Source organism: Hippocampus comes, unplaced genomic scaffold, assembly GCF_001891065.2.
Source record: "Hippocampus comes isolate QL1 unplaced genomic scaffold, H_comes_QL1_v1.1 scaffold437, whole genome shotgun sequence".
Classification (NCBI taxonomy): Eukaryota; Metazoa; Chordata; class Actinopteri; order Syngnathiformes; family Syngnathidae; genus Hippocampus; species Hippocampus comes.
In genome coordinates this window covers 505863-523788 of record NW_017805699.1, presented here as the reverse complement: position 1 = coordinate 523788, position 17926 = coordinate 505863, and the positions used below count along the sequence as shown (strand labels likewise).

The window sequence follows — 17926 nt, the reverse complement described above, 5'->3', positions numbered from 1 at the left end:
CATCACTTTCTCAGTTATGATCACACCCAGCAAGCAAGAATTCCATAGTGGATTCCAAAATGATGAGGTGTACTATTCATCCCTGGCACTGCATCGCTGTTTGATGGTACATTATTAAAATTGTGGTACTGAATGCGCCACAGCCTCGACTCAAAGTCACAGTGTTGCGGGACTCTTGCCCGACCAGTTTAAAGTAACGAAAACACCCCAGGGACACACTGAGGAACAGGTACAACACAACGGAGAAGTCAGAAGCACCTGAATGATTTCTTAAGGTATGTTACAACACTAATCTCGAAGGCAGATGGCCAGGATATGATTACAGCAGTCATTTACCGCCCAGAGGTAGGCCTCCCTCCAACTTTAGGGTGCCACAAAAAGATGTCGACTCTTCGCGGCTGTTGTTCAGTTTAAAAAACAAAAAAAGCATGAATATATTAATTGCACATTGCTCAAGCATCACATTTATTTGTCAAATGCAGGTGACAAAAACCCCCCACCAACTGTGCAGTCTCCAGTAAATACCAGTTCATAGCCACAGGTGCAACATCATCGAAATACTCTGCAAGTCGAGACATCCAATGACTGATCAGGATAATTCGATATTTTACAAGAATTGAATAGTCAACAAAATGAACAAATGTAGAGTCACTGAACGGATAATGAGTCGCACAATGACTTGCACATTCCCAAGCCCCATACAGCACACGTTCTTGGTGCCGAATCCATTGTAAACAAGGTCCCATCAAACAACACAAACGTCCAAAACTTGATGCAAATAGCGTACTTCGTCAAATTGTGGCCTCCTGTCTAATAGAAACCCTGCTTCAATAACAAATCCGATTCATTGGCCCACTTGAAATAAAAATAAACATCACATCTTCAAAAAAACGTTTTCCATCAAGAGTCATTCCTTTCTAATCCCACTCCTCTGATGATTTAAGACCGCTGGCTACCAAATAAGAAAAGCAAACCAACAGTGTTGAAAACCTTCCCTTTGGTAATTTATACATATACCTCCACCATAAATAAGCTTCGACTCCCTGGTTGCAAAAGGGCACAGGAGCGTCTTTTAATGGCGAAGGCCGCCTTAGCCGTTCAGTCTCTGCGTGACCACCTCCCTGTACATGATCGAGATATAGACGAAGAGGAGGAGGATGACGAAGAAGTCGTCCATGAATCCGAGAAGGCCGAAAAGCGCCTCGGGGACGATGTCGAGTGGCGAAGCCAGGTAGGTCAGGGCTCCAACCAGACAGAGGAGAATACGGATTCGAAACATCCAGAATAGTCCGCCCATGGAGAACATTTCCCTGAAAGCGTGGCGGAGCAGGGTCGGTACGTCACGCAGCCTGTCCATTAACTGAGAGAAATTAAAGGGGGAAAGAAAATAAAATAAATAACAAGCCTGTGACAATGACAAACGAAATACAAGTCACTGCATATATCATTGGAATCAATTTCGACTTATTAGTTTATTATTAGTTCTTATTAGTTGTGATGGCTTGCTGGCATTGCAGAATGAAAAAAAATAAATGCTTGGGGGGGAAAAAGTGACTGAAACTACATCTTAAGTTTGTCAAACTATTACTATCATAAAAATGTCTGTTTTCAAAGATTGTCAATTAATATTATACATCAGCTGTCAGGGTTCAGTTTCAATGTATTTATTTCTGTATTGATGTATGTCTGAACAGAAGAACGAAGAATTATACTTCTGTATTGTACTGTAGGAATTTAAATCATTGCACAATATTTAGTGACATTTATTTTTTCTTAATCTTGCACTTGAAAAACACTCCGTCTTTAAAAAAAACTAAAACTAATGCTAAAACTAATAAACTAAGCTAAAGAAATAACTTTTGAAGGAATGAAAACTAATAAAATAAAACTGTATTTTTTTTTTTTTTTTAATTAAGAACTCACAGATCGTGGCTGGCCTGAGAAGCGACGGTTGTAATCGTTGATGTCTCTAAGGATGAGCTGAGGTTCTGCCTCACCATCCTGGACCCTCTGAGGAGTGGCATGCTCATGGAACAACGGGAAGAGCAATGTCACCTGGACACAAAGGGGAGAGAAAAAAAAATACAAGATGTACAGTAGCTCATTTGAAGAAAATCCAAGATGGAAAAAAAAAACCCAGATGTGAAGTCTCACCATTTGTCTGCATATGGGACAGTTAATGGCACCCAACCAGGCGCCATACCTCCAGTAGGCTATAATACAGGAACCTACATGGGGACAGGGGAAAGCTACATTAAGTTGCTAATCTTAGAAAAATAAATAAAAAAAGGCAAGTTATCCATCGAATAAAAGTGCCGAATGTTCCTCCTCTTTGAGTGCCTTTACCCAGGCAAAAACTACTACGCTGATTTCCACCAAACATTGTAGAAGGGCCAAAGGAAGAGCCCATTAAATTCTGACGCATCTGTTTGACATTTTGACAATTTTTGTCATGCATTAATTTTAATGCAAGGGGTGCGAACCTGTGAAGGTGTGAAATTTGTTATGATCCATATTAGGATTGGTCAGTTCAGGCAAAGATTTGTCCTTTACCGTTTCATTTCTAGTGCGTCATAATAAGCTTAACTGAATTCAGAAATTAAATTCTAAGAGTCAGTTGAAAGTACAAACCACATTCAAAGCGTCTAAACTCAATAATTGCCTCAGTGAAAAGATCGGCCATAGATTTTTTTTTTTTTTTTTGACTGGCATTGTGCATACCAGCAGTACAACATCCTTACCACAGAAAAGATGACCACAGTTGGTCTCAACAGGGAGAACAGCTTGTTGTAAACATACGGGGCAAGACATGTCTCTATAATACTGCGGCCTGGGTTCTGGCTGGGGATTTTCCTCCTGGGATACATACATTAAAATTAAAACATGTAAAGAATCAAATTGCCATCATTAAATGGCCGACAATTACATGTTATCACATATTATACCAGTAATATTTGTGCTGATGTCAGTTTTTCAAAGCTGACAATAGTCAGCTCAAGTAGCATTATTCTACAACTACTATGGCTGATCTTTTTTTGTATTTATTTGATTTATTATTAATTATGACATCCGTTATTAGCCCATAATAAGCTTAACTGAATTCAGAAATTAAATTCTAAGAGTCAGTTGAAAGTACAAACCACATTCAAAGCGTCTAAACTCAATAATTGCCTCAGTGAAAAGATCGGCCATTTTTTTTTTTTTTTTTTTTGACTGGCATTGTGCATACCAGCAGTACAATATCCTTACCACAGAAAAGATGACCACAGTTGGTCTCAACAGGGAGAACAGCTTGTTGTAAACATACAGGGCAAGACATGTCTCTATAATACTGCGGCCTGGGTTCTGGCTGGGGATTTTCCTCCTGGGATACATACATTAACATTAAAACATGTGAAGAATCAAATTGCCATCATTTAGATGGCCAACAATTACATATTATCACATATTATAATACCAGAGATATTTGCGCTGATGCCAGCTTTTTAGAGCTGACAATAGCCAGCTCAAGTAGCATTATCCGACAACTATTATGGCTTTTCTTTTTTGTATTTACTGTATTTGATTTATTATTATTTATGACATCGGTTATTACCCTACAAACCTGCTCTGTTTGAAGCTGCTGTCGGACAGCGCGAACATGCTCCTGATTCTCCGGATGAATATTCTGCGGTTGCTCCTCTCTGAAATATCAATGTGTAGATATGATCTAGTCAACGACAAAAGCAAATGAGCAAGGTGATTTCATGTAAACTAATATATTTTGCTGTATTTGCTTACCTGCAGAGCAGCGTGAGGAAACCTGCCAGGAAGGTGATGGTGAGCACCACAACAAACAGAACTTGGTTGCTCACACCTTCTATTAACGTGTCTTCATCTTGGATGAGATAGTCCACGTCCGCACACTGATTGTCCTCCATCACCCACACTCATAACCTAATCATTACCTCCATTACTGCGGTGAATAAGGAGAAATACTGTACAAGTGCAATTCACACTACATGTCAACAAGCACATGAATATGCTACGTGCCAGCCACTAAGTAACGTTTTCAATCCAACCAAAATCATATTGGCGATCTAGGCATCGTTACAATATTTACGGTATCTGTATAATAGTATTGCACAAGGTTGATGTAAGTAATCTACTCACCTTTTAGTTCCTCCACGGAAACAAACTATCTCAGGAGTCGGTCTGGTAAAGGCGTTACTTTCTAGGATTTTGAGACATTGCCCTCCAGTAAATGCAGTCTGTCATGATGTTAAGGTTACAACTGAACGATGGCTATCGTTGCTAAGTTTAGCAAACTATCTCGTACGCGAAATAATTTATATTTACTGATTTTGGGATGGTGTTAGCTTAAAGTAGCCAAAACTTGTTAGCTGCTACCCACCCATTTGCCTGATTGACAAGCGTCTTGGGTCTTACCGAAAGATGTTCTGCGAATGAGATTTCCTACTTCCTCGGCGCACGACGCCCATTGGAAAGTATGTGGTAATCCCATTGCGCCGTTTGCAAAGACGGGTTATACAGTATAGGCCTACTTCCTCGGCGCACGACGCCCATTGGAAAGTATCGAGGTAATCCCATTGCGCCGTTTGCAAAGACGGGTTTTACAGTATAGGTATTATAAATTAAATGAAGGGTAATTCCTTTGTGTTTTAGCAAGAAAATTACCCCCCCCCCCTTCTACATGTTTCAATGCATTTTTACGTCTTGCTTTTATGGCGTTTGTGTGCGTAGCAACAGATCATCAACAGGATAATTATTTAAAATAAAAAAATATTAGGTGATGTGTATCATTTTGGCTTTGAATGGTGAAAAGTAAATCATTTTACAGATCCGCTGTAGTCTGCTTTCGCGTTTCCCTCGTATCTAATCTTTCATTCTTAGAACATCTCTGGACATTTCGGTGGTGCATTAAAAGTTCACAGTTTTAACACGAGGTGGCAGTAGGTTGCCTCAATAACAACATGACTTTCGTCAAACTGTCGCGAAGAAGTACCACGCCTCCAGTCGTCACAGAAAATGCTGTTATGTCTAGCAGGGTGCTAGTCTTACAACAACATATTTATTGATTTGTGGCAAAAAAAATAAAATAAAAATGCCTCGTTATGCTCAGATAGTGATGGGCCCTGCGGGTAGCGGTAAGGTAAATTATCCGACGATTCTTGTCTTACATGACAATTTGAGGCATATTTTCGAGATGGGATCTTAGCTTATTTTGCTAGCTCTTTAGCTAACGACAGTCCAAGATACACGCGATTTACTTGTTTTGTTTTACTTTACAGAGTACCTACTGCGCCACCATGATCCAACACTTTGAGTCTTTGAATCGTTCGGTTCAAGTGGTCAATCTGGACCCTGCAGCAGAGCATTTTGATTACCCTGTTATGGCAGGTGAGAGAGTGATATCACTAAATGTAGCTAAATGCAGGGAAAATAGCACACCGCAATACAAAGTAAACATTGTTCAAAGTTTGCTTCTTCAACAAATGGGCAGGTGAAAAAAATGGCATAAGACCCCAAATTACAACGTGTTCCTCATGAATATCCAGACTAAAATGTACCATTTATTGTGATCGTTTTGACATATTACTGTACATAAGACAGAATAGATATATTTTGCTCCAGCAAAACAGGAATCCACGAGGTAAAATTTTACTTGATGCCTAATACAATTTTAGTGAAAACAATCTTTGGCCCATTAACATTGGTCCTGGCCTTAAAATTGGGAGCCCCTTGTATGCTGTTATGTAATCAGAATCACTTTTGTAATTTGTATCTTCACATTTTCAAATCACATCCTTATTAATTGTCATTTGTGACATAATAAATTTATGGTATCTCTGTCGTCAGACATCCGTGAACTCATCCAGGTAGAAGATGTGATGGAAGATCAATCTCTCAGATTTGGCCCCAATGGCGGTCTGGTCTTCTGCATGGAATATTTTGCCAACAACTTTGACTGGCTGGAGGAAGCCTTGGGTCACGTAGAGGATGACTACATCTTGTTTGACTGCCCCGGTAAATATAGAATGCATTTTTCTTCACTATTTAAAACTATTCCCCATTGGCTTTATTTCAAGGTTTGATTTAAAGATCTATGTTGGTAAAAAAATAAAATAAAAAACTACACCGGGGACTGATTGAAGGTTTCAGGCGAGTGATTCTGTGTCATTTCAAATGTAAAATAATCAATGTAAATTTATCATATGTGCCCTTTTAAGGTGTATACTTTTGCATTTTCCAGGTCAGATTGAGCTGTATACTCACCTTCCAGTCATGAGGCAACTGGTGGAACAGCTACAGCAGTGGGAATTTCGGGTGTGTGGGGTCTTCCTGGTGGATTCCCAGTTCATGGTGGAGTCTTTCAAGGTTGCATTTTATCTTTCATATTTAACACACTATTTTATCTGTTCTCAGTTTGACATGACCAATTCCTCTGACTGCAGTTCATCTCAGGAGTCATGGCGGCCCTGAGCGCCATGGTGTCATTGGAGATTCCCCAAATAAACATCATGACGAAAATGGATCTGCTCAGCCCCAAAGCCAAGAAAGAAATTGAAAAGTAAGTTGCAGATTTTGCTTGCATCAGACCATATTTTCAAATTTAATGACAGAGATTGCTAGGTTTTCATTATGGGGGAGGCCTTTATTTGTTTCTGGGTTGCTACGGCATACATATAGCAATGGAATGTTGTCGGTGGGGCGGTGCCTGTATGTATAATGGCAGGAGTGTGAAGGTTAGTTAACTCGTGACCCTCACTTCTCCTCCCCTCTTGTATTGAAAGCAAATGTCTCACACATATTTCATATGTCACACTAGGTGCCGGCACTGTTGTCATTTTTTTTTAATTGGCTATAGTAGCAATATTCGTCTCCAAGTGGGTTGGGCATACACACTGTACACTCTAGCTCATAAAGATTGGGGCGTTGACATAATTGTCAGCTTTTTGGCTCTGAACAAAAGAAATTGATTTGACTTGAAACAAATGATGATGATATGCTTTAACTGTAGTCTAACGTTTAGTTTTAATTAGAGGTTATTTACATCCAAATCAGGTGAACGGTCTAGGATGGTCCGGGTCTTGACCAAATCAAAGTCTCACCGATAGTCAATTGCCGTTAAATAAAGTGTGTGTATAAAAAAGTGTGTGTATATAAAAAAAAAAAAAACTAAAAAAGATGGGAATTGTGTCGATGTCACAGTATTTCTAGACCTCAATGTATTTGTTTAATTTTGTCGCATGAGGACAACACACTCAGTAATTATTTGGGTCACACTGTCTAATACAGTGGGAGCCACTTATTTAGATGCACTGTATTTCATTGTTGTTTATTAAACACCACAAAGTAGAAGGAGGCAGTATCTATTGACGTTTTGAAAGTTGTTGCTCCTTCAATGCAACCCTTCTGTTTTCACAAGGTATCTTGATCCTGATATGTACTCCATGATGGAGGATAACTCTGACACCATCAGAAGTAAAAAGTTCAAGAAGCTGACCGAAGCTATTTGTGAACTGGTAAGGCGATTTAAAACAAGCTTATTTCAAATTGGTAGTGAAGAAAGTGCACAAACATTGAGTTGCTGGTTTGATTTGTAACATGATAGACAATGGGCAAAAAATGTTAATCATTTTTTTCCAAAGTAAAAGAAGGTTTGTCAATGTCTTATTTTGAAAAAAAACGTGGTTTTGTGATTCATTGAAAGTTTTCTGTTTTTTTTTTTTTTTTTTTTACAGATTGATGACTACAGTTTGGTGAGATTCATGCCCTTTGACCGTAGTGATGAGGAAGGTATCAACATAGTACTACAACATATTGACTTCACGATACAGTATGGAGAGGATTTGGAAGTCAAGGAGCCAAAGGTAACTAGCATAACTCCTTGAGTCCTTGATTTACGACGGAATTCAGTTCCTACTGTGGCGGCGTTACCCAAATCTATCCGTACGCAAGCCAGAACATGCAGTAGGCTTAACACTAACGTATGCTAGCAAACGCATGACTAAATACACCATTGGAGGAAATAATTTTATCAAAAGCACTTCTTGGCAATAAATTAAAAAAAAAAAGAAAAATATGAAGTACGATGGTAATTGAGCACTTGACGATGTATTATTAGAGCTCTGCAAACTACCATAATGTCCCGCGGATAATGCTCCCCTGCGATTTGGGATCGTGAAACCAGGACAACCTTGATATGTATAATTTTGATTAAATAGACATTCACATTTCCAATCCTCTCCTCTTTTACAGGAGACTAACGAAGACTCTGGCGACACCAATTATGATGAGTTCTTTCAAGGCCAAGTGGAAAGCTGAGAAATATCATTTCAGGACTTGATGCATTCACTTGACTTTTCCATTAGAACTCACTAAAAGGCTAGCGAAGAACCAGGATGTGAGACGCAGTGACTAAGGGACTTGATTGTGTCGTTGACTTTTAATGTATACTATTTGCTATGATTATTAATGTGACTTTGGGGTAAAATACGTTGTACATAACATGTATTTAACAATAAATACATATACAAACTGATTTTATGGCGCCCCCTTGCGACCATTTTGCAAAGTGCCGTGCGGCCGCTTCCTGTTTCAACAGAAGGGTGGGACAGGCGGAAGCAGCATCTTGGGGTGCTTATGTTATTAGTCGCCGAGTGGTTGAATTGATTATTTGTCCTTCAACATGCCGGTAAGTACATTCCACTCGCCCGTAGTTGATTAGTAACCGAAACGGTACCGAACAACTCAAAAGAGACGCGGCGTTGAGCGGGCAAGCTTTGAAGTTAGCATCATGGGCTAGCAGGGTTAGCAGTCGCTCGCTCTCAAATTAAATGGATTGTAACCTGCTTCGGTAAGAGTTTACCGATGTCGAACGTTGTTTGGAATCTGAGCGCTAACGTTCGGTTCGGCGTCGTAGGAGTAAAACTTGCGACTTCATCCATCAAGAGATGCGAGAAGACGCTGCGAGTTTGGAATATGTCAGCAGCTGTGTTGAACTTCTCTTGTCAGGCGTATCACTCAACGATGCACGAGCAGAACACCAGGACGGTGGGGAACATGGCTTTACTGCCCCTTAAAACGCAGTTTAAGGGACCAGCGAGAGGAGACGGTGAGTGGACAGTACTCGCCCAGCCGAATTCATTCACTGCCAGCCGTTTTAGAGTATTTGACATTTGCAGGATACCGTGGTAAGCGGTTATGTAAACGAACACCAAACGAGCAAATGAAAGAAGACTCCCATTTTACCCGGAAGAAAATAGTTTGATAGTTTTGTAATATTTTACAAGAGCGGTTGGGGGGAAAAAGCCGTTTATCAAGGTGCACTCCCATCTGTGCTGATTTCATCTCTAAAATAGGCCCTTTGATCTCATTCACTGATGCTTGTTGCCCCTCAGTAAAATTGTTTCCAAATTACTAGAATTGTGCTCCGGTACTTGATTTATAAATTATTGTTCAGCAGCATTTTTTTGTCCATTCCAGGCATAGATTCTGACATCATCGATGAGGCTATCTACTACTTCAAGGCAAATGTGTTTTTCAAGAACTATGAGATCAAGGTGAGACATTGCACGAGCAATATGCAGTTTCCCCACATTTTCAAGCTATCAGACAGAATGTTCAATGACAAAACAGCGCTGACGGCATGCATATTGCTTTCAAGTAGCTGTGCACTTCATTCCTTTGCATGCCCTCACTTGCTTCCGATAGTTGCCCGGAGTGGGCCTTTGAATGAAATATATATTTAATTTAATGCATAACGTTGTTGTTTTGTTTCTTTTTTTCAGAATGAGGCAGACAGGACGTTGATCTACATCACACTCTATATTTCCGAGTGTCTAAAGAAGCTGCAAAAGGTAAATATATTGAAGCTGATATTCATTTGCGGTAAAAGTGAAAATATTGCGTCAACATTTTGAGTAATACAAATTCCCCAACACGTTTAAATGCCTTTAATGTTTGCTAATCAGCTTTTCAAATGTGCGACATTTTAGGGGCTTGTTTTTATTTTTTTCCCCCAATTTTTTTTTTTTTTTTTAATTGGTCTGTGTGGCATGTCTGACACATTTTGATAAAGGCAGCAAAGGCCAGAGACCCATTTTTCGAGTGCGCTTAATGACTGACTGTGTTTGTTTGCGCGTTACCCTTTGCAGTGTAGCTCCAGAGGCCAAGGGGAGAAGGAGATGTACACCCTCGGCATCACTAACTTTCCCATTCCTGGAGAGCCTGGCTTTCCACTCAACGCCATGTACGCCAAGCCCGCTAACAAGCAGGAGGAAGGTGAGACGCCGCTCAAGAGCATTCACGAAACCAACAATAACACGCCGGCAGTAGTTTGAGTCTGGTCTGCCATTTGGTGGTATTGTTAATACGCCTGAAAGAAGATCCTGATAAGAACATTGCCATTTCATGATGTTCTCCAACCGTGTCCAGACACGATGAGGCTCTACCTCCAGCAGATCAGACAGGAGACCGGCTTGAGGCTGTGCGATCGTGTGTTCGACCCCCAGACAGACAAACCGAGCAAGGTGAGTCTACTTCGTACACTCACAAAAGGGTTGATTGGACCAGCAATACAATGTTGAGCAGCCCAAATGTATTTTATCACTCGATGGTTCATGTATTGCATGGTGGCCACTGTCAATTTTATTTTTTTTCCCCAGAAAATTTCCCTCACAAATTTCTGAACATCCTGCTGTGTTTGTTTCTTTCAGTGGTGGATGTGTTTTGTCAAGAAGCAGTTCATGAACAAGAGCCTGTCTGCTCCAGGACAGTAAACGGAGGGGGGGGCAGTGTTTGCATCCGTGCCTCTTAGATGGGACGCTTTATTTCTTCAGGTTGGATTTGTGCTGTTTGGGGTGCAATTTGGAGTTGATAAACCTCATTTACAAATAATATTAAATTGAGCTGGTGCTTAATTCAATAAAGCAATTATGGTTGGAGGACAATGTTCTGTTTTCTTACTGCATGTGCTCTTGAAAATTTTACTCTGAAATTGTTCAAGGAAGAGGGAGCATATTTACCGTGACCTTTTTTTTTCAGTTTTCATGACTAATTTAGGGCACAAACTAGTGAACAGATTCCCATAAAAGTAGGGCATTTTCGATAACATTGCAAGAATCAACGCCAGGTATCGCTTTAGTGAGGGGTATATTTTTTGTTTCTGAATTGCTTTACATACCTTGATTTGTTTACTGACTGACATTTGCTCTCCTACAGGATGAGACTACAGATTAACCGGGATTACTCTAATGCTTGCATACTATTAATGTGTAGCCCTGTTGATTTCTATTTTTTTTTCACTCAGCCTTTTATATTTAAAACGGATGCACAAGTAAAAGCACTCGAATGAGTTGGAAGCAAAATGTAATTGAACAAATGGCGCCAAACTTTATTTCACACTGAAGTACGATCCTCTCAAACATATCACACAACTGCTAGAACACTTGCCAGAGCAAATTTTGGAAATGAAACCACATAACATTCCGATATGCCCTTTTGTTTTCCACAACACAAGCCCTCAGTTTGTTTTCATAAAAGGCACTGTAGGCTTTATGGCTCAGTGTGGCAGCTCTAACCCCCCCGAGTCCCCACCCTCCCCCCGGCAAAAACTTCTTCACTGCTTCTTGTTTTAAAATAAATAGTTAATATAAAGAAAAACTAAGATTGGAATATGCTGCATGTATCAAGGTTCTGGTTTAAAAAAAAAAAAAAGATGGCTTTTGCAGGTAAATTGTTGCGTCTTTTGAAATCCGGAAACATGTCTTGTCAATGAAGTGGACTCTGGTCCGCCTCTCAGCATTCCTGGTTCACCTCAGCAAGTTTTTTTAAAAAATCCCCAAACTGAAAAATAGCACAACCAAATCAGGATTCCGTAGTTTGTGTGCCACTCGGTCACGTTAAAAGTTGTTGCACTTACATGCAAGACGTCAGTCAAAAGCCATCTCTTGACTTTTCCGCACACAGCGTGCAACCTTCTTCTTAAAAATTCCCTTGGGATCGTCACGCCATTCTTTCTGTAAGGCGCAACGAACAAACGTGAGCATTTGGTCTTTCGAATGAAAGCTGTCAAGGCCCGGCCACAAACTAACCGCCGCGTCAACGTTGGCGGGAGAATCGCCGTTGGGGTCTGCCAACATGGAGATGACACTGATCATGATGGTCTCCACGGTATGGATTGGCAACCAACGCTCCTCTGGCTTCTCGTAGCCATACTTGTCTTCTCCAGGCTCGTGCAGGATGGAGATGCACACGTCGCCGTTTTTTGCAACTGGCCAACAGACAAAACGGATGGTGAAGCCTAAAAAAAATGTGACTAGAAAGCCAGTTTGCACACGGCGGCAAAAATATCCCGCACCAAAATTGGCGTAGGATATTTTGAGAACAATATTCACTGTTTATATAAATTTGCTACAGTATTTGTGCAGGTCAGTGAGAGAATACAGTGCGACTTTTGACTCTGGTACAGATCAGGTTTACACAGGAATGTTATTCCAAGGACCTTAACTTTCTCTTCTGCCGTAGATTGGTAGCTTCTTTTTACTCTTGTGTGCCAGTAAATAATGTTAAGTAGTGCATAGAACAGAAGAATACAAACCGTTAGGATGCCAGATTTCTGTGATGAACTTCATTTTGGGTGGTCTTAAAGGATAATCCCGTGGAAAGGTTAGAGTGGCCTTGAAGAACCCTCCTTCACTACGGAATGCAGACATACCAGAAATCATCCGTTGAAATTCAAGCACTCCAAAAAAGACAATGAACAAATTTTTAATGATGACTGGTAGAACGTCACTTACAAGAGTGTGTCCTGGGGTCCAATGACGACCACTTCCCACTGAAAGATGTCATTGTCATCCACAAGACCCGCCGAGAAGCCTTCCACGGGGTTCTTGTTCAGATCTGAAAGGTCACATTCGTTTGCTGAGACGTGGCACGGGTGTAATGCCAATCAACTGGCGAATAGCACGCAAATGATCCGTGTTTAACAGCTGGGGATGGGATCCTTTCACGGGTCCTCGTGCCCACAGAGGACTTTACGTGCGTGCCAGTGATTGAGCAACGGCAGCTAGTTTCAACTTGTAAGTGGCCGCTCTGTGTTCGTGAACGCACTATTATACAAAACCGTGTCTCAACCAACCCAAACCTTAAACGTTACCGTTCTAGTTAAATATATCACAGAGCTATGCCTCCACTTGGCCGTAGCACCGCTTTGCTAACTTACCTGCTAATTGTTTTCGTAGCAACAACGCCGATTGTCCCGTCATTTCTCTGCTAACTAAAACTTTCCCACTCTGTTATTTGAAATAACTTTTTCTTAAACAGTGTCAGGCAACAGACCCCAGTAAAACAGACATTTGACAAGATCCACGTTTTGTCGTGCTCTGAATACGCCGACCACACGATCTAATGGGGGCGGGGAGAGCTCAGAAAACCTAAAAGCAATTTTCATTTTCCCTCAGTTAGCACTGGCAGGAACCTACGCTGTTAGTATTCTCATGTAACTTTGGAGAAATACTAATTGAGTGATAAGTTATGGTCAGAATTACAATAATGAAACAAAAAGTATGAGAATTTTGGAAGCAAAACACACAGAGAAATACAACAGTCATAGAAAAACCTCCAAGACAAAATATCGGAAAAAGCACTATGACCATGAATACAGCGCTACGCTTAATTTGAACGGCCAAAAGTAAAATTGAACGACAATTATCGATACTGTATAAACGTTTACGTTTTTTGTCCAAATAACATGCCCAGAAGATGTACTTTCTACCCTAAAGTATAATTAAGATAAAAATCCTTTTTTTTTCTCTCGTTTTTCTTTTGGTTTGTAGTGGTAGTTCAATCTTGAATGCAATGATGACTGTGTTTCATTTGAAAGTATTTTTAGTTTTCACTGATAATTATAATTATATTAATATGTTTCCATGATATGGCAATAATGGCAGATAGCCCTCACTTTGTCAGCTGGGATAATGTCCAGCTCATGATCGATGCCAGCGACCTAAAGCAGGGGTCACAAACGTAGTGCTCGTGGGCACCAGATAGCCCCCAAGGACTACACAACTAGCCCGTGGGTCTGTTTCAAAAATATCTCACAGTGATAGGACATTGGGATTTTCTAGGAAAATTGATCATTTCAAAATGTAGACACTGCCAGAGATTTACAGAAATGAAGTGTTGTAAATTGACAGTTATTTGTTTCCCAATTATTATGAGAAATCATGACTAATAAGTGTCTCTCACATCAGTTAATAGAATCAATTATTCATAAAAACATCCAATCAAAGATATTTTGAGAAAAAGTGTTATTTCAAAAGTGTCAATCAAACTGATAGCCCTTTGCATTAATGAGTACCCAAGAAGTAGCTCTAGGCAAATTGACATCTCCCGAGTTTTACTGATGTCGCCCGTGACACCATAAAAATATACACTTAATTGGCAAAGTATCGGTAAGCAAGCGCCGATTTTCGCACACTCATTGTGTTCCGAGGGCAAAAACGTATCGCATTATTATTCCTTGGACAGATTCAGGGAACGAGAATTTTCCCTCAAAGAAAAGGTTAGGCGTCTTCAATAAAGGTTGCCTCAAAGGTCGCTGCATGTTGTTCACTTCTACTCGCCGTTAATCATTATCGCTTTAATGTAAAACAATTTGCTGAGATTGAAAGCTTCTTGCGCTTAAAATTGGGAGTGTGTTGCTAGTTTGAATTCCATGAATTCGATATATACTTGTGGAATGTTTGATGGAAGGCAGGCAGGAAGTCTTTTTTTTTTTATTAACTCTTTTCACTCACCATTTTTAGTAAGTGTATCAGACTTTTACTGTCTTGCACTTGTATGAACAATTTAGTCGCTGTCGTATAGGACTCAACAAATGTTTTCTTTTGACGCAAACATTTATGAGATTTCATTCTCACTTATTTTTGCGGGTGCCCGATGTGGTTGCAATGCATTTGTAGTTAAGATTCTATGTGATGCTCATTCTGGATAGACCACTCTTATTCAAGTACCTTGTCAAGTGGAGGGTCGTAAAAGAAAATGTAACCACAACTCAGCATAATCTCAGGGCTATCCGGTTGTATTTTATCAATTCAGTCATTCACTTTTTCAAATTTCCGGTGGAATATCTGTAGTGGAAAACAGCTTTAAAGAAGCGTCCCCGTGATTTATTGCCTGGCACCAATTCCTCCTCCTCAAATTAATGGGAATTTGGACTTGGTCGGCCTTAGTTTAAGGGTGATGGAGGACGTGTTGAGAAAAAAAACCCTCCGACTTTGTGTTTAGTTCACTTCCAGGAGGAACCTTGACGTAGGAAGATTTTCCTATTATTAACATCAGCAAAGCAAGCGATGAGTACTGTGATAAACGTCACTGTCCAGTTAATGAGACCTGCATTGTTGGTAGTTCTCAGTAGGTGGCAGCGTGTCACAGATTTCTGAGCAGAGAAGCTGCCGACTGTTCCAAGTTTCACCTCAACACCCATACATTCATTTTCTCAAGCTTGTGCGTCCAGTGTAATCTTTGAGGAGAGTCCCTGGAGTCTCACTGCTTTCTCCCTGTCAGAATGCAGACTGCAATGTTTCGAGAGAGAGAAATAAAAATGCAGACTCACAATACAGAGTACATATTTGAAAGGCCACAATCAACCCCGGGTGAGCCTTGGTGCATCTGGTCGTCCCGCTTGATTGACCTTTCTAACGCCTTGATTGGGCGTGTTTTCCCATTGATATGCCCTCTTTTAAATAGTGGAGCATTAAACCCCTGCAGGGGAAGACCACAACCCCCTGCCAAGCTGATTGCATCCTGCCTTTATGTAAATCCACCCCCCCTGCCCCCCTCCCTACATGGTCATGGATGGAGTTCCCCGATGTGGCTGGAAATTATTGGCCCAGTCAAAATGATGGAGAAAAAAAATGACTGGTAATTCAATTGGATTCTGGTCACTATACAACCAACACGCACTGTTATGTAAAAATCCTAGGCAGCCATTGGACTGAATTCTATCAAGACACCAATTCTAATCCGAATATTAGGATACTGTCAGAAAACAGACAATGAAGCAAGAGAAGTATAAAGCGGGCAAGTATAATGTGACGTTTGCCTGAATGTCGATTTACTTGTGTGAAATGTCATTCAGGACATGCATTACAAAGTCAATAATGATCTAAAAATACTCAGGGTACCTCTCGTAAAGGGGTGTCGAAATGTTTTCGTGAGAGGGCCGCATACAGAAAAATGGAACATATTTACCCACAATTCCCACTGGTTACCAAGCTCCTGCACTTTGCCCACATTCACCATTTTTTTTGTCTTTTCTTTTTGTCTTTTTTTTCTTCACTAATTTTGTGGGCCATATTAAATGTCCATCCATCCATCTTCTAATCCACTTTTCCTCACGACGGTCGCGGGGCGTGCTGGGGCCTATCCCAGCCGTCATGGGCAATAGGCCGGGGACACCCTGAACTGATTGCGAGCCAATCACTGGATGTCATAGGTCATTTTCAGTCATTTTTGTTTGGCATGTCGCGGGCCGCTAAAAATGAATGGTGGGTTGCAAATGGCCCCAGGTCCGCAGTTTGGACACCCATGCTCTAGTCCTCTTGATATATAAAATTTCATTTAAAACAACGGTATGTCAAACTGCTGCAGCATAGCGACAACCGCTGTCGAAGAGGACTTACTCTATGTTAGATGTTTCTTTTGTCTTAAATATCATGGCTGGTATCGGGAGCCTCCACGAGTACTCAATACGATACAACAAGGGCAGTATCAGTACTCGCCCATCCCTAAATAATACACTTAGGGTACTTCAGGGAAAAACCAAAAGCTAAATAAAAGTAAACTATTGAACAAACATTTTGTATTTTTTTTCGCAAGCACGAAATCATGTGCGCAGTTGCACCATGTTCGAGAAAGCAGAGGTCAGGAAATACGCTAAATCCTTCTCGGATCATACCGCTCACGACTCGAGTGCACATCATGTCCCGGACTCCTCTTTGAGGTTTAACTTCCGATAGATGAAATGTCTCCGTAAAAGCTCGCTTGAATGTGTGTTGTGGGGTTGTTTCAGTGCAGGCCCTTAATGGCACCACATGTGGTATTTGGTTCATTTTAATGGAACGTTGTAAAAGAAAATATGGGCCCCTCAGGCTGGACACCCGAAATAGATGCCCTTGTTGTCCTCTCAGTTGGTGGCTGGTCATGAATGAGAGTCATTCGGTGTTTACCGGTGTTCCAATTTCTGCGTGCACATAAAAGCTACAACAACATTGATCTGCAAGATTACAGGATGAAAACACAATTGGCCTGGTTAAAGCATCATGCTACACAATTCATTCATGCGGACAGAATCAACAGTGAGAGAGAGACAGAGAGAGTTAGCGAGAGGCGTTGCTCGCAAAACCCCGCCCCTTGCAACATTCCGGGAAGTGTTATCAAGGGCTAAGACATCTGGATTTCGAGAGAAAAGCTTTTTGGGGGTCATATGTTTGTCCCACTTCTTTTTCTTTTTCGACGCTGTCTACATGTCATGCTTCACCATTTGAGTTCAAATATCTGTTTCAAGTGTTATAACACAGCCACCTAGATGTTATTGCATTAAGGTAGTGGAGGCAACATTATGGGCGGGATTTTGACTACACAATGTGAAATTGTCTTTTATGTTTGGTTTGATAGCAACAGCTTTTTTTCCTTTTTATTTATTTATTTATTTATTTTTTATTTAATTTATGGACAGCAGCGGCCCGGTGGTCCACTGGTTAGCGCGTCGACCTCACAGTGCAGAGGTTCAATTCCAGCTCCGGCCTCCCTGTGTGGAGTTTGCATGTTCTGCGTGGGTTTTCTCCGGGTACTCCGGTTTCCTCCCACATTCCAAAAACATGCATGGCAGACTGATTGAACACTCCAAATTGTCCCT

At 40.8% G+C, this 17926-nt stretch overlaps 5 protein-coding genes across 8 annotated transcripts in view; 3 read left to right on the top strand and 2 right to left on the bottom strand.

The window, feature by feature from the left end:
• Positions 1 to 435: 435 nt before the first annotated feature.
• Positions 436 to 4470, bottom strand: rnf170 (ring finger protein 170). 2 transcript variants are annotated; one of them, XM_019882577.1, is made up of 7 exons: positions 4153 to 4470; positions 3781 to 3955; positions 3605 to 3683; positions 3250 to 3364; positions 2155 to 2228; positions 1924 to 2055; positions 436 to 1360 (listed from the first exon to the last, which is right to left on the bottom strand). In XM_019882577.1, exons 2-7 carry the CDS (start codon positions 3918 to 3920, stop codon positions 1091 to 1093), a joined length of 810 nt encoding a protein of 269 aa, XP_019738136.1. In that variant the 5' UTR covers positions 3921 to 3955; positions 4153 to 4470; the 3' UTR covers positions 436 to 1090. The 2 variants fall into 2 exon arrangements, with proteins under 2 accessions (XP_019738136.1, XP_019738137.1); XM_019882578.1 differs by lacking the exons at positions 3250 to 3364; positions 3605 to 3683; positions 3781 to 3955; positions 4153 to 4470 and adding an exon at positions 2742 to 2872.
• Positions 4471 to 4984: 514 nt separating this feature from the next.
• Positions 4985 to 8545, top strand: gpn3 (GPN-loop GTPase 3). Of its 2 annotated transcripts, none has more exons than XM_019882567.1 (8): positions 4985 to 5152; positions 5292 to 5400; positions 5860 to 6027; positions 6254 to 6378; positions 6456 to 6571; positions 7430 to 7526; positions 7746 to 7874; positions 8263 to 8545. In XM_019882567.1, exons 1-8 carry the CDS (start codon positions 5105 to 5107, stop codon positions 8326 to 8328), a joined length of 858 nt encoding a protein of 285 aa, XP_019738126.1. In that variant the 5' UTR covers positions 4985 to 5104; the 3' UTR covers positions 8329 to 8545. The 2 variants fall into 2 exon arrangements, with proteins under 2 accessions (XP_019738126.1, XP_019738127.1); XM_019882568.1 differs by having other exon boundaries at positions 4988 to 5147.
• A 31-nt stretch (positions 8546 to 8576) lies between these two features.
• Positions 8577 to 10955, top strand: arpc3 (actin related protein 2/3 complex, subunit 3). The gene is made up of 7 exons (XM_019882572.1): positions 8577 to 8698; positions 9019 to 9118; positions 9490 to 9566; positions 9795 to 9863; positions 10161 to 10287; positions 10441 to 10535; positions 10722 to 10955. The coding sequence occupies exons 1-7, from the start codon at positions 8693 to 8695 to the stop codon at positions 10782 to 10784; spliced, it is 537 nt and encodes a 178-aa protein (XP_019738131.1). The 5' UTR covers positions 8577 to 8692; the 3' UTR covers positions 10785 to 10955.
• A 417-nt stretch (positions 10956 to 11372) lies between these two features.
• On the bottom strand, positions 11373 to 13435 carry LOC109523427 (ubiquitin-conjugating enzyme E2 G1-like). 2 transcript variants are annotated; one of them, XM_019882570.1, is made up of 6 exons: positions 13229 to 13433; positions 12804 to 12906; positions 12605 to 12702; positions 12099 to 12277; positions 11927 to 12023; positions 11373 to 11850 (listed from the first exon to the last, which is right to left on the bottom strand). In XM_019882570.1, the coding sequence occupies exons 1-5, from the start codon at positions 13269 to 13271 to the stop codon at positions 11937 to 11939; spliced, it is 510 nt and encodes a 169-aa protein (XP_019738129.1). In that variant the 5' UTR covers positions 13272 to 13433; the 3' UTR covers positions 11373 to 11850; positions 11927 to 11936. The 2 variants fall into 2 exon arrangements, with proteins under 2 accessions (XP_019738129.1, XP_019738128.1); XM_019882569.1 differs by having other exon boundaries at positions 11927 to 12277; positions 13229 to 13435.
• Positions 12913 to 17926, top strand: part of LOC109523425 (transmembrane protein 132C-like) — a 132795-nt gene continuing 127781 nt past the window's right edge. The window contains exon 1 of the mRNA XM_019882566.1: positions 12913 to 13085. The gene's annotated coding sequence lies outside the window, so the exon portion shown is untranslated. The remainder of the gene's footprint in view (positions 13086 to 17926) is intronic.

Bases quoted from the DNA above. Each gene is read 5' to 3' on its own strand.
- arpc3 (XM_019882572.1), top strand. The intron at 10,288-10,440 runs GTGAGACGCCGC...AACCGTGTCCAG, and splicing joins CGCTAACAAGCAGGAGGAAG to ACACGATGAGGCTCTACCTC. The intron at 10,536-10,721 runs GTGAGTCTACTT...TGTTTCTTTCAG, and splicing joins AGACAGACAAACCGAGCAAG to TGGTGGATGTGTTTTGTCAA.
- LOC109523427 (XM_019882569.1), bottom strand. From the start codon at position 13,271: ATGACGGGACAATCGGCGTTGTTGCTACGAAAACAATTAGCAG. The intron at 12,703-12,803 runs GTAAGTGACGTT...TGCATTCCGTAG, and splicing joins GGACCCCAGGACACACTCTT to TGAAGGAGGGTTCTTCAAGG. The intron at 12,278-12,604 runs GTTTGTATTCTT...TCTGTTGGCCAG, and splicing joins AGAAATCTGGCATCCTAACG to TTGCAAAAAACGGCGACGTG.
- gpn3 (XM_019882567.1), top strand. From the start codon at position 5,105: ATGCCTCGTTATGCTCAGATAGTGATGGGCCCTGCGGGTAGCGGTAAG. The intron at 6,028-6,253 runs GTAAATATAGAA...TGCATTTTCCAG, and splicing joins CATCTTGTTTGACTGCCCCG to GTCAGATTGAGCTGTATACT. The intron at 7,527-7,745 runs GTAAGGCGATTT...TTTTTTTTACAG, and splicing joins CCGAAGCTATTTGTGAACTG to ATTGATGACTACAGTTTGGT.
- rnf170 (XM_019882577.1), bottom strand. From the start codon at position 3,920: ATGGAGGACAATCAGTGTGCGGACGTGGACTATCTCATCCAAGATGAA. The intron at 3,684-3,780 runs GTAAGCAAATAC...TTGATATTTCAG, and splicing joins TTCCTCACGCTGCTCTGCAG to AGAGGAGCAACCGCAGAATA. The intron at 1,361-1,923 runs GTGAGTTCTTAA...AATTTCTCTCAG, and splicing joins TCTCAGGCCAGCCACGATCT to TTAATGGACAGGCTGCGTGA.